The sequence below is a fragment of the Monoraphidium neglectum genome (genome assembly GCF_000611645.1).
Source record: "Monoraphidium neglectum strain SAG 48.87 unplaced genomic scaffold scaffold00999, whole genome shotgun sequence".
NCBI classification, from domain to species: Eukaryota; Viridiplantae; Chlorophyta; class Chlorophyceae; order Sphaeropleales; family Selenastraceae; genus Monoraphidium; species Monoraphidium neglectum.
In genome coordinates, this window is record NW_014012629.1 from 1 (window position 1) to 13,169 (window position 13,169).

At 64.1% G+C, this 13,169-nt stretch overlaps 5 protein-coding genes across 5 annotated transcripts; all 5 read left to right on the plus strand.

Moving 5' to 3' along the window:
* Positions 1-55: 55 nt before the first annotated feature.
* On the plus strand, positions 56-703 carry MNEG_6246 (hypothetical protein; the record flags this gene model as incomplete). The annotated part of the gene is made up of 1 exon (XM_014045275.1): positions 56-703. A coding segment is annotated over one exon (648 nt), but the record flags the coding sequence as incomplete, so codon positions are not given.
* Positions 704-1,018: 315 nt separating this feature from the next.
* MNEG_6247 (hypothetical protein) lies at positions 1,019-2,951 on the plus strand (the record flags this gene model as incomplete). Its single annotated transcript, XM_014045276.1, has 5 exons — positions 1,019-1,049; positions 1,421-1,657; positions 1,814-1,924; positions 2,244-2,398; positions 2,739-2,951. The coding sequence occupies 5 exons, from the start codon at positions 1,019-1,021 to the stop codon at positions 2,949-2,951; spliced, it is 747 nt and encodes a 248-aa protein (XP_013900730.1).
* A 1,293-nt stretch (positions 2,952-4,244) lies between these two features.
* On the plus strand, positions 4,245-6,005 carry MNEG_6248 (hypothetical protein; the record flags this gene model as incomplete). Its single annotated transcript, XM_014045277.1, has 4 exons — positions 4,245-4,323; positions 4,548-4,592; positions 4,863-5,667; positions 5,837-6,005. 4 exons carry the CDS (start codon positions 4,245-4,247, stop codon positions 6,003-6,005), a joined length of 1,098 nt encoding a protein of 365 aa, XP_013900731.1.
* Positions 6,006-7,368: 1,363 nt separating this feature from the next.
* On the plus strand, positions 7,369-8,055 carry MNEG_6249 (hypothetical protein; the record flags this gene model as incomplete). Its single annotated transcript, XM_014045278.1, has 2 exons — positions 7,369-7,481; positions 7,770-8,055. The coding sequence occupies 2 exons, from the start codon at positions 7,369-7,371 to the stop codon at positions 8,053-8,055; spliced, it is 399 nt and encodes a 132-aa protein (XP_013900732.1).
* A 46-nt stretch (positions 8,056-8,101) lies between these two features.
* Positions 8,102-10,464, plus strand: MNEG_6250 (hypothetical protein; the record flags this gene model as incomplete). The annotated part of the gene is made up of 6 exons (XM_014045279.1): positions 8,102-8,143; positions 8,221-8,507; positions 8,742-8,826; positions 9,351-9,578; positions 9,780-10,156; positions 10,344-10,464. The coding sequence occupies 6 exons, from the start codon at positions 8,102-8,104 to the stop codon at positions 10,462-10,464; spliced, it is 1,140 nt and encodes a 379-aa protein (XP_013900733.1).
* Positions 10,465-13,169: the final 2,705 nt, after the last annotated feature.

The window sequence follows — 13,169 nt, forward strand, 5'->3', positions numbered from 1 at the left end:
CGCCGCGGCCCCGGACGGCTGTGCCAATCAAGACCGACGCGACTGCACGCGGCAGAGGCCGCAGCAGGAGGATTCTCAGCCGCCCGACGGGTGCGACGCTGACAAGGATTGCGAGTGGGCGGGGTGGCGGCGGGCGCCCGCCTGGCGGCGCCACTCTGCAGCGGAAGCTACTGAGGCGCGCGTGCAGGCCGCGACCGTTGGGCTCCAGCCCTCGGTAGTCGCGCTACCGGGGCACCTGCGGGCGTCTTATGCCGGCTGCGAGCTCGACGCCGACGCGCGCAGCGGCGGCGCGAGCCGCGGGCTGGAGTGGGCGCAGGAGCGGGCGCGGGCCAGGGCGCGCTCGCGATCGACCTCGCCCCTGCTCATGCGCGGCGGCGGCGGGGCCGGCGTCCTGTCCGGCGCCGTCACCGCCTCGGCTTCCCTTGAGGGAGCACTGGGTCGGGGTTCTGCTGCTGGCGGTGGCGCCCGGGGCAAGGCGCGGGGCACGTCGGCGGCGGGCGGAGGGGGCAGCATTCTGATGAGGCTCCAGGCGCTGCGCAGCCGCATGGGGTCGAGCGCCGGCGGCGGGGGCGGGGGCGTTGCGGCGGCGGCGGCGGCGGCGGCGGCGCGCGATGGCGCCGAGTGTGGCAAGGCGACGGTCGGCGGAGAGGGGCCGAGGGTCGCAGGGCGGGCGGCGGTGCTGGAGGAGGGGCTTTTGGGGTAGAGGGTGCAGGAGTGGGCGTGCAACCAAGTGGTTGAGGCTGCTGCCTTTATTGTGACGTGGGGGGTGTGCGGACTGCACAGGGTGAAGATGGTGCATGCACACCAAAGGTGCAGATGCGATAATGGCGTTGAATTGCAGAAGGGCAACATTGCATGTTGTTATGGTGGGGGACGAGGGGGGGGGGGAGCGACGCGTGCCGCACCACGGCGGCCGTGGTCCCAGCAGTGAATGTGTAATGCGTTTGACCTGGGCTCTAAACCGCATGCAAAATTGGAACAGCGTCTGGGTTCACATACAGGTAGTGCTGCGGCGCAAATGTGCTCTCTTGTGCTGGCAATCGCGGCAGGTGGGACGCCGTACTGCCAACCACAAGGGCCGCAGCACAGTCACCCCCGACCCCACCCGGCAGGCAGGTCGTTTGACTGGTTTATCTCCACGCCTGTTGGCAGTCATTGTGTTCGTACGATTGTTTAAAACGCGTGTGTTACCGCTGATAATGCTATAAATGAATAAAGCGAACTTCGGACCTCATCCCCCGCGCCGCTGGCGTCGTATCGGCCTGCACCGACAACTCGGATAATCGCGTTTGTTGTGCATCAATGAAACCGTCATGCGCCGTAGCCGGCCCCATGCAGGCCTGGTGCAGAAATCCGCCATGCGTAGCACCAGCGGCGGCGGCGCGACAGCGGCTCGGGCTGCGGCGGCGCCCACTAGCAGCCGTGGCGCCGCAGGGTGACGCCGCTGAGCGCAATTCGACAACCTCCACCAGCAGCAGCCCCAGCAGCAGCCACGGTCTGCGGGTCGTGTTGGTGCACCCCCAGATCCCCCAGAACACCGGCAACATCGCGCGCACTTGCGCCGCCACTGGCGTTGACCTGCACTTGGTGGGGCCGCTCGGATTTGAAATCGACGACAAGAAGCTGAAGAGGGCGGGCCTGGATTACTGGGAGCACGGTGAGCATCCAAATCCGCCCGTAGCCACTGTTTTTGGGGGGCCCCGGCAGCGCGCAGCAGCTGGACGCGGCAATTTGAGCTCCAAGGAAGCGTGAAAGCCGCCCGCGATGCCGCCGACGGGGACGCCGTCGCCGTCCCTGTCCCACGCGCGCGCAGTGCATGTCGCGACGCACCCTTCATGGGCTGAGTTTATGGAGGATTTTCGACAAGAGGCCGCCCCCAAGCGGCTGGTGGCATTCACTGTTTACGGCAGCGATTACTACGCAGGTGAGGCGCGCGTTCGCGCCGCCAGCACCGCTTCCTCGCCGCTTGCTTGGCGGCCTCTGCCTCTGCTGTTGCGCTGCATTGCTGGGGCGCAACAGGCGGGAGTTGCTGCCCAGCAGGTGTGGGCAAACCTGCGTCCTGTTGAGCCAGGCGTGACGTGGCAGTATTTGGTGCGTCTGGCCTGGGTGTTGCCCGTCATTCCTGTGCTAAGTTTGCACGGCGTATGTGGGCGCAAACCTGTGGGAGTTACTACGTGCAGTTTGAAAGGGCTTTTGGAGGCAGGTTGGTCTTACCCAAGTTTCAACCTCCTTGGATTGCCCAGGCCCTGAGTTCCAGTACCGCCCAGGCGACTGGCTGCTGTTTGGTGCTGAGACCACCGGGCTCCCGCCAGAGGCGCACGATGACATCATCGCATCGGGCGGGGCGTTGGTCAAGATCCCGATCAGCACGGACCACGTGCGATCCCTCAACCTAGCGGTGGGTCCCCCTCGGCCAGATCACGGATTGCCCATGTGCCTGCCTGCCTGCCTGCATGCATGCATGCAAGCATGGAGAGGGCCGCATGCGCATGCGTCAAGGCTTGGACATGCATGCTGCGGGCCGGACATGCGTTCACATGCGAAAACGTGGTTCAATCGGCGCCTGTGTGGGGTGGTGAAGTGTGCACGGTTTTGGCGAGCAGCCGGCGCACTGACTGAATGCTCGATTTTGCCCCTGACGACGCACGCACGCACACGCACTTGAGCGCCTGCCGAAGACCCCACCACACTCCCTTCCTGCCCCTTGAGTTTCCTGGCCGTCGCAACGAACTGTGCAGGTGTCTGCCGGCATTGGCGTGTTCGAGGCGCTGCGGCAGCTTGGCCCCCACCAGGTTTCTCCCAGGGACGACACTGGCCTCCCCCTGGCTGCAGTGCGGCCAACAGTCATGATGCGGCATAAGCAGCAGCAGCAGCAGCAGCAGCAGCAGCAGCAGCAGCAGCAGCAGCAGCAGCAGCAGCAGCAGCAGCAGAGTGCCAGCCCTCAAGGTTGATCTTGTTGCACAAACCAGTGCAAATGATTGTTTCATGTCAATGTGGGTGGGATGCGGCAAAGGACGGGGCACCGCCTGTGCCATCCTGCAGCTGAAGTTCTTGGGTGGTTGGAGACTCATCATCACATCAGATGCCTTGTCTCAGGATACGCATGCCTCATCTGTCGCTTGTGGCACAGATGTCGACATCCCAATGATCCAATAGCCACACTTGCGTCACAGGCGCCGCTTGCCGGCGTTGCAAACCCAAGGCAGGACGTGGCACTGTCAAGCAACACGATAAGTGGACAGAAGTGCAAAGCATGCATGTTGGTGTGAGGTGTAGGACAGGACAGGTCGCAGCCATGCACCATCCCGGCCTGCGCCAGTCCAGAGCACTCACTTGAGGCACAACAAGAACATCATCGCACATGGGTGACATGGTCGAAGTGCGCTCGTTACGAGGAGAGAGTGAATCTCAGATACACGATGTCCAACAAAACTTTCTGTGTTCAAAGCGACCAGATCTGTCGTCAGATCGAAGTCCCGCGCTTTGCAATGGACGCCCTCCATGACAAGCTGCAGGACTTTATTGTGCTTGTAAATGCAGACCAAGCACCGAAAGACGCCCTTATCAACGCGCTGCATGCATTCGGCGCGGCGTGCATCGCGGACCTCGCTGCGCCGGTCCCATGCACAGCGTGGCTGGCGCTGGCACACGCCCTGGGCGGCGGTGGCAAGGGTGGCGGCGACAAAAGCAGGCAGCCGGTGCAGCAGGCGCTGGCCTACCTCCTGTTGAAATCGCCGGCGCGCGTCGCGGCTATGGCAGAGTGCGATCCGCTGATGGCGGCCGCTGCACAGGGCCTGCTGGCCGCGCATGCCACACCCGTCGAGCAGGCAATGCTCTACCCCCACCCGTTCAGTTTGATATGCGCCCCGCAGGCCGCCGCCGCGGCGCTGCGCCACTGCGGCGGCGCCGCAGAGCTGGCGGCCGCGGCCGCGGCGTTCCTCCGCCGCGGCGCGACCGAGGCTGGCACGGAAAGGATACCTGCATGTGCCGCGCTCTGGCCGATTGCCGAGAGCTCAATGCTTGAGGTGCTGCAGTCCCTTGCATCAGTGAGCTCAGAAATGGCGTCGGCCATCTGTGGCCCCAGTGCGCAGGCGTTGATGTTGGAACCGCTCGCACGGTCGGGGCTCGCCGCGGCTTGCACCAGGCAGCGCGCGGCGGAGGTCGTGGCGGCGGTGGCGTCTTGGGAGAAGCTGCCGACAACCCTGACCGGGGGGGCGCCCGGCTTACCCAAAGCTCTAGCCAAAATGCTCGCGTCACCTGAAGCTACCGAAGAGGAGCGGCACGCCGCGGCGCACGCATTGCAACTGTTGGTGTGCCGCGAAGGTGGGCAGCCGCCAGGCCGCGGGCGTGGCACGCCCGCCGTGCTGCGTCCCAAGCGCCATGCCCTGCGCCGCGCCAAAGCTCAGAGCATGTCCTCGGTGAGGGACCTGCCGTGAACCGTTCTCCAGTGTAGTGGCATGCCAACCCTTTGCGGCCCGCGCGGCCCATTCTGGCGGCTCTGGCATGGTACACGGCTCTGGCCTCACCCCCCTCAACGCCGGGTGCAGGGAAGGAAAACCTGGAGTGCCCAGGCGCCATCCTCGACACGCCTGGTGCCGTCGCAGCACTCCTCCGAGCCACGACTCGCCGAGGCGCCACCCATGAGCAGCGCTGCTCCGCCTGCGTGCTGCTGGTGTTTGCTGCAAGTCTCTACCCAAGCCTCACCGCAGATATGGTTTTGGCTGAGCGAAACGCAGTCACTTCAGTACTGACTGCCATGTGGGCCTGCCAAGAGCATTCTTCCATCCAACGCAGCTGCCAAAAGCTTGTGAATCGCATGGATGAGCTACGCCCCCAAACCTTTGCCACCGCGATTTGCAAAGAGCCGGCCGCGGCAGCCTCGGCTGCGCGGCTGCTTGCAGGGGCCGGGTGCATCGGGGCGTCGCCAGCCCTGCGGGTGCTTGAGGTCCTGGCGGGCGACCCCGCCTCGCAAGCGGCAGCCGTGGGGGCGCTGGAGGCGGAGGTGGGCCGCGGCTCGCGGGTGCTCGAGACTCTGGCTTGGGCGCAAGGTGGCTTGCCCTTAGAAGCACACGGGAAAAGCGCCAATCAAGAGGAGCGCTGTGAAGGCGGCGCCAGCCGCGGCCGCAGCGGCAGCAGCGACACCAGCCGCAGCAGCGCCGGCGACAGCGACGAGCCCGACGGGAGCGAGGACGCCCCGGACCCCCCGACCCGCCGCGCCGCCGCCTGCGTCGCCGCGCTGCTGGCTGAGCACTCTGACTCCGCCCAGCTGTGCGCCGCGCCCGGCCTGCTGCGCGGCCTGTGCGGCCTGCTGCGCCCTGGGCCCAATGTGGAAGAGCTGCGGGCCTGCGGCGCCGCGGCGGCGGCGTTGGAGCATCTGGTTCGCCGCGGCTGCGGCGCAGCGGTTGGTCCTTTCCTACGCGGCGAGCGGCCGCAGCTGGCCGAGGCTGAGCCACGGCCTGGGGACTCCTCCGCGCGGCTGCCGTTGTCCGCACCGCAGCCGGCGCTGCTGCAGGGGCAGCAGCAGCAACCGCCGCAGCACCAGCAGCAGCAGCAGCAGCAGCAGCAGCTGGCGCCTGTAGCGACGGCCCGTGCCTGCGCGGCCTGCGGCAAGACTGAGCAGGCGGGCGTCACGAGGCTCCGGCAGTGCGCCGGCTGCCACGCCACCAGGTGGGCGGTGGCACGTCTGCATCCTGGTGCGTGCAGATGCACGACAAAATGCCCCTTTCAACCTCAGGCATCCCGCTTGGTTTTTCGCGCTTGGGCGGCGCTAGACCAGTTGTCTGAATGCCTCCAGGCTGTTGAATCACCCCACCTCGCACGTGTCGCCTCGCGACAGGTACTGCAGCACTGAGTGTGCGCGGCAGCACTGGAAGGCCGGCGGACACAGGGCAGAGTGCACCCGGCTGCAGCGAGAGCAGGCGCGGCAAGCGGCATGCGGCGCGGCGCCATGCGATGCCTGTCCTGGGACGCAGGGCCCTGCCGCGACAGCAAATGGCGTCCAGTAGCCGCACACCAACTGTGAGTACAATAGCAGCTTTGAAGCAAGGCTAGGTGAGAGGCCCGAGCAGTGGCGGCGGCGGCTCAAACCGCCGCATGCCACCCGCGCGGCATCTGGCGCCATTGCTGCAGCGTCCATTGTGTTATCAGACCTCGGATCCATGTTTTGCACGACATCATGGTCGGCTGCTAGATGCCGCTGGTGACCCCGAAGCCTGAATACTGGCATCGCAACCGCCAGTGACAATATTGATGGCATGTTCAGCACGATGCCTCATTGCCTCTACGTGCAGCGGGTTCCGGGGCCTTTTACCGTTACCTTTGTTGAATATTTGTCAGCAAAACAAACCCCAATAAATCAGCTCGGCTGCTGGACCAGGCCTGGCAGGCAGTGACAGGGAGGGCTGCGGTCGTATCCTCAACATTTGCCTGTGGCCCCATCGCCGCGCCGCTTCGCCAAGGCAACTGCCTGAGGCCATGCAGATGCTGTTCAAGTGCCAAATGAATAGCACAGTTTGACAGTGCTCTGCTGTCTCTACATACATGCAGCATACGCAATGCATGAGCAGCGAACGCCACGCGTTGACAGAGCCTGGGGGCCAGAAGCTGCTGCACACCGACATAGGTCGGGTGTGATCATTTGCTTCGCGGCTTGGTTGATGCGTATACTACCATTGTTCACTTTGACCCCTCGTAACCCGCTCATTCACGAGCTTGGATTTTGAAAAAGAAGGTGTCACCCGCAACCAAAATGAAGCGGGCCGGAGCAGGCCGGTCTCTGTTCACATGCATAGCAGGTATAGTGCTAGTGAGCATTCTTCAAGTATCCAACCTGGCAGCGGCAAGCCTTACGGCCGAGGACGCGCCCGCGGCAGCGCGCACACAGCTAGTACTGCGCAACGATGCAGCCGCCCCGGTCGGAGGGCTGGCCGGCTGCCTGCAGGCGATCCCCGGAAAGCCAGAATACCGCCTGCCGGGATCACCAGGCGAGTGCTTAGGCGACCTGCGCGGCGTACTGCTCAGCAGAGGCCAGGCAGATGGAGGGGGGCGGCTCGATCGATCGCGGCAGGGGCCGCCTCGCCCCCAGCCACGCTCACCCTGCATGTTCCGCCACCCCGGGCTCCAGCTCACGCCGTGCCGCACATATTTGGCACGAGCACCACGGGCTTGGCCGCCAGCAGCAGCGGCCGGCATTCAAAAAATGTGGCACGATTGCACCGGGCAGCTTGCCAAACCACCCTGTATCAACCAACTATACACCAACGACACATCAGCCTTGCTTCCTCATCTAAAATACAATAAACCTCGCTGATTTTGGGAATATAATATGCGTCATCAGACTACGAGCTGTATGCCAATGGCCTGCGCGTGATGGAGCCCAAGACCCCCGCGGCGGTGGTGTTCCCAGACACAGGGGCGCAAGTGCAGGCGGCGGTGCTGTGCGCCACGAAACACGGCGCCCCCCCCGTCCCCAGGAGCGGCGGGTGCGCCGCGGCCCAACGCGCCGCTCCGGCTCTACCCCTTGTCAGCCGCCGCTGCTGGAGGCGTCCCTGGGTTGTGCGGCCGCCGCTGCGGGACCGCGCCTGCGGCGCGCCGTGGGTTGTCGCTCGCCGCTCAGCCGCTCGACCGGGCCCGATGCACGCCGAACTGCGCACCAATACAAGCAATATGCCACTGCAGATCCCTGATGCGCCCGCCAGCTAGGTACCCGCGAGCGCTCGGCCATAGCGCCGCCCGTCTCCCCTTCTTCCCGCGCCGTGCTCGCGCCGCAGGTGCAGCTTCGAAAACCTCGGTACCGCAGACGGCGCCTTAGTCATCGACCTCTCCAACATGGCGGCGGTCCGCGTCGACCCAAAAGCAATGACCGTGACGGCGCAGGCGGGAATACGAATGGGCAACCTGTATTACGAGATCTTCCGGGCGGGCCGCGCCGCGGGCGGCCGCAACCTCACTTGCCTCGGCGGCACGTACCCCCAGGCGAGGCGGGCGCGGCGGCCCGGGTCAAAGTTGTTTGCAGACAGCCAGGCTTTGCAGCGGGCCTGCAAGCCCCTGGCATGATGCGTGGTCGCGCCGTTTGCCCGCAGAGGGACGCGCTGCTGGCGTCATGGCTCCGCAGAGGGACGCGCTGCTGGCGTCATGGCTTGAAGTGCTTGATCAGCAGCTCACCCCTAGGCTCTACATTTGATTCAAGCTGACGTGTCATGTCTTGACTCAACCCCGCAGATCGGCTTCGGCGGCATTCTCGCCGCGGGCGGCTACGGCGTGCTCAGCCGCAAGTACGGCCTTTTGTCAGACTCGTTAATATCAGCCACCGTGGTGGACGCCAAGGGCCGCCTGCTGGAAGCCAGCGAGAAGCTGAACCCAGACCTGCTGTTTGCGCTGAAGGGCGGCGGGGGCGGGACGTACGGCATTGTAGTCGAGGCGACTGTTAGACTTCTGGAGATCCCCGTGGTCACCCTGGCGCGGATCAAGTATGCAAACCTCGAAAAAGCGGTGCAGCTGTTCGACAGGTGCGCGGTTGGGTTGGCAGGCGGCGCGGGTGCCTGCATTATTCGTGCTTCACAGGGCATGAGCCAGCACAGGCGTGCGTGCGTGCGCGCACGCTGCCCCCCGTCGGCCCCGCTCCTCGGCCCCACCGGCCTCGCGCGCCCGAGCTTGGCAGGAACGCACGCGCCACTGCAACTAGCACAATCCCTCACATCCTGATTGCAGCCCGTCGCTCTCCACGAAACATCTGATTGCAGGTACCAGCGGTGGGCGCCGGACGCCCCCGCAGAGCTGACCTTCAAGTTCAATTTGAAGCCCGACAAAATTGACATCACCATGCAGGTTGGAGGGCGTGCCGCGGTGCGATGCGTGTGTGTATGTGTGTGTGGGCATGTGCGTGTGTGTGAGTCGGAGTGTGCATGTGTGTCGGCAAACGTGTGTGCGTGTGTAAGTGCAAGTTCGGTGTTGGGGGCAGGTTGGGTGGGTCCGTGAGTATGGGAGGGAGTGGGCTGCGAACAAAATTAAGAGTGAGGGTTGAAGAGTGAGCGTGGTGGGCTGCGGTGGTGGGAGGAGGGGCTCGGGGGCGGGCGGAAGCAGACGGCTGTGCGCCGAGGGGTGTGGGGAGAGGTTTGGGACGCAAGGCGTCTGCGGCATTGCGTTGAATGTAGGAAGGGCGCCCCTTTCTGCGCTTTCCTGCACCACTGGGCTGCCAACCGCCCGACTCGGCGCTTGCACAAGCATGCCTGTGAGGACGCTTGCATGAGTGGTCCTTCAGGAATGATGCTGATTATGAGACTGATTTCCAGGAACATCTCCCTTGAAGCCCCTTGTTCCACACATGATATTGCCTCGCACCCCACCTGCAGTACCTCGGGCCAAAGAAGGACCTGGATCGCCTGCTGAAAGACAAGTCGGGTCTCATCCTGCCAGGCTCGATCTACGAGGCAACACAATGCGACATCCAGGGCTCCCGCGGCTGGACGCCCGAGGCGTCAATCGTGCCGGCTGGGCCCAAAGGGGGCTGGAAGACGGTCAGCCACCTGCTGGTGCCGCCCTACTGCTCGCCGCCCGAGGAGACGCGCGTGCCGCAGCGGGTGCGCGGCACTGCGCGGCGCGGGGAGGGGGCGGCGCGAGTGGTGTGCGGCGCCGCCCGCCGGGACCTGTGCCGCTCGTCCTGCGCAGCTCGCCCGTGCCAGCCTCCCTGCGGGGGTGGGTCCCGGTTTGCACTGGCCTCCAACCGCCCGTCCGTGCGGGCCTCACAAAATACCCACTTCCGTCGGCGGTTTGGCCCGCAGGTGCGGCCCGGCGGGCTGCTGGCGTTCATGTCTGAGGCGGCGCAGTACCGCTCTGCGCTCTTCAAAACCCCGATCACGATCTCGGGCGTGGAGGCTTTGAAGGAGGCGTTCTCAGCACCCACCACCCGCGCATGGCGCCAGATGCTCTGCCGCGCCTTGGGGCCCGGCATAACAAAGGTGCCGCCCGCCGCATCAGCATTCGGGCACCGGGAAGCGCGGCTGATGTGCGAGTGGGGGGTGTCGTTTGGTATGCGGAAGACGGCGGCGCAGCAGCCGGCGGCAGTGACGGCGCCGATATGGGCGTGGTTTGAGCGGACAAGAGGGGTGGTGGCGGCTCTGAGCGAGGCTGGCGCAGAGTACAACGGATGGATCAACAGGTGTGCTGAATGTCGTCCATCTTTCCCGTTTCCCGGATGGGTGTTTTTTTGCTTCTGGAGCTGTTGGTGGGGGCCTGCCTCGACGCAGCAGCAGCTCCTGGGTTGTACGCAGTTCGACTCTTCCTGCGGCGAGCTTCAAGTCTTGGAACCCCTGTTTGCAACCCCAATTACGTCACCCCGCGGGCAGGTTCGACCGGGTCGAGAACTATTTCGGCACGAACTACCCGAGGCTGCAGCAGATCAAGAAAAAGTACGACCCCGATAACGTCTTCTTCAACAGCCTGTCGGTAAAACCAGCAAGGCGGTGACAGCCTCAGCCGCCGGGCCATGCTGCGGTTACGCCTTGGATTTATCAACCCTTGGACCCACTGCTTCAGCCCCGGCGGCTCGGCAGCGGCTTGGACGTCAAGCCAAGGCCCCCTCCTCCGCTGCAGCGCGACCAACCCCTTCCTGAGCGTCGGTTGCGTGAGCTAGCCTGCAGATTATAGTCCCCCCCCATGCTGGAGAGTTATGTGTCATTTCCGATGATCGTCTGCCCCCCGCGCTGCAAATGCGCGCTGGCTGCAGGTGCTTTTGGGTTCAACAACCCTCGCTGTAGAGCCATTGTGCTTTTAGGACGGCCAGGCCGCTGCACGTGTGTCCTCAGATCTTCCGGTGCTTGAATGCGCGCTTGCATGCTTCCGCTCCCATAATGAACCCAAATAGTGCTAACAGAGTCCTTCGCAGACTGAGCCTGGCGCAGCAGCGCCGCGTGGCCGCGCTGGGCTCGTGCGGCCTGCCGTGCATCCATGATGAGGCCGTGTAACCACCCGCCGCCCCGGTTGTGAGAGGGTGCCAATTTGCAGTGCCATGAGATACCATTGACAGACCCGGCTGTGGCAAATCTTCTTCACTTTGTTTGAGCAGCGCTGAGACAAGCAGGTGAAAACAGCCGTGAGGGACACAGCCTGAGGACGTGAAGCCGCCGCCTCCGCTCATTGTTTCGGGCGCGTGCAGCCAGAATGTTGATGTGGCGTGGGTCTTGAACACCTTTGGCCGGCGCGGTGTGGCCGTGAATGCGGCCGCGCACCGCCTTTCTTCCATTAAGCGCTCGGGGCCGGGGCGAGGGGAGGGTTCCGGGGGGGGGGGTTGCCATTGTGTCCGGCAACGGAGGGGCACAAGGAATTTCTGGGGGCCGCCCAAGCGCGTGCAAAGGTGTGGAGATGCCATCCCCTCCAGTGACCGCGGGCCGCGGGGGGTGCTCTGCAGGGCGTGCACTGCAGGGACGAGGCTTCTTGCTTGTTGGACCTTATGAGTCTGTGACAAGGACCATCTGAGGGAGGCCTCAGGAATATCTCGGGATTTTTCTTGAGCTGCTGGATCGCGAGTCAATGAAGTGTGAGGACTGAATGATGACCAGATGATGTCCACTAAAGCACTGCTGTATTTCCTTAGCAAGGGCAGCCACCGCGCGCAGAATAGCTGTTTTTAGCATTCCTTTGCACCTTTGCGCATTTACTTGCTTTACATTCAAAAATCGTATTTGCCGTGTGGTCATTGCATGCGCCAACGGGTGCAGAAGGATGCATGCATGGGGCGCAAACACCAACGTCGTGCGGGTGCGCCCAAGCGGATTCGGCTTACGGAGGAGCACGTGTGTGGGGGGGGGGGGACAATGTGGACCCATGCCGGAGGGGGGAAAGGATGGGTGATACATGCTTTGTACTCTTGATGCCACCCATAAGCTCGTCCAGGCTGCTGGACCCCTCAAATCCAAACGCCACCCCGACCCTCAGTGTTCCCAACCACCAGTGACGAACGAGTCGATTTCAGCTTGTTGCAGCCATATGCAGCGATTTTGTGAGCTTGTGGCTGACGAATGTTTGAGCAAAGGTTCCCAAAACAATCAGCCAGGTTGCTGGACAAAGCCCAGAAGGCCAGTGACAGGAGGTCCTGCTGTGTATCCTTCAGCGTTGCCTGGGGCCCGTCGCTGCGCTGCTTTGTGCCAAGGCAAATGCCTCACGAGGCTGTGCAGATGATGTGGAAGTGCAACATGGACAGCACAGCTTTGGCAGTGCGCTCGCGTCTCTTCCTATCCAGCATGCGCAACGCATGAGCAGTGAAACGCCACGCGCTGACAGAGCCTGGGGAAGCTGCTGCACGCCAACATGGATCGGGTGCTATCACCTGCTTTGTGGCTTGGTTGATGCATATCATCTTGACGTCCACTTGGACACCTCATGACCCGCTCATTGGCGAGCTGAAAGCGGTGTCACCCCCGCGACCAACGAAAATGAGGCGGGCCCAAGCAGCCGGGCATCTGTACACATGCATAGCAGGTCTAACGCTAGTAAGCTTGCTGCATGAGTCCTCCCTTGCGGCGGCGAGCCTCACAACACCAGACGCGCTAGCAGCATCGCGCACGCAGCGTGAACTGCGCAGCGCAGCAGCTACCCCGGACGGAGGGCTGGCGGGGTGCCTGCAGGCAATCCCCGGAAAACCAGAGTACCGCCTGCCGGGCTCACCAGGCGGGTGGCTGCCGCCGGCACGCGGGTGCTGCTCTGCAGGGCATACGCACGAGGAGGGGCGCAACTTGACAGCAGCAGGGGCCGCCTTCCGCCCGGCCTCGCTCACTCCGCCCACGTGGTTGACCAGCCTTGACCCCAGGACGCGCCACGCGCTGAACGCTTGGCGCAAGCGCCGCCAGCGCAGCCCGCCAGCTGCGGCTGGCTTCCGAAGCATGTGGCACAAACGCACCATGCGGCCACCATGGCGAATCGCTCACTACTGATTGTGCATCAACCACAACTCAGCCTTGCATCCCACGATAATTCACCTCGCTGATCTCGTGTATACATATTATCTGTGTCATCAGATTACGAGCTGTATGCCAACGGCCTGCGCGTGATGGAGCCCAAGACTCCGGCAGCGGTCGTGTTCCCAGACACAGCGGCGCAAGTGCAGGCGGCGGTGCTGTGCGCCACAAAGCACGGCGCCCACCCAGTCCCCAGGAGCGGCGGGTGCGCCGCGGCCC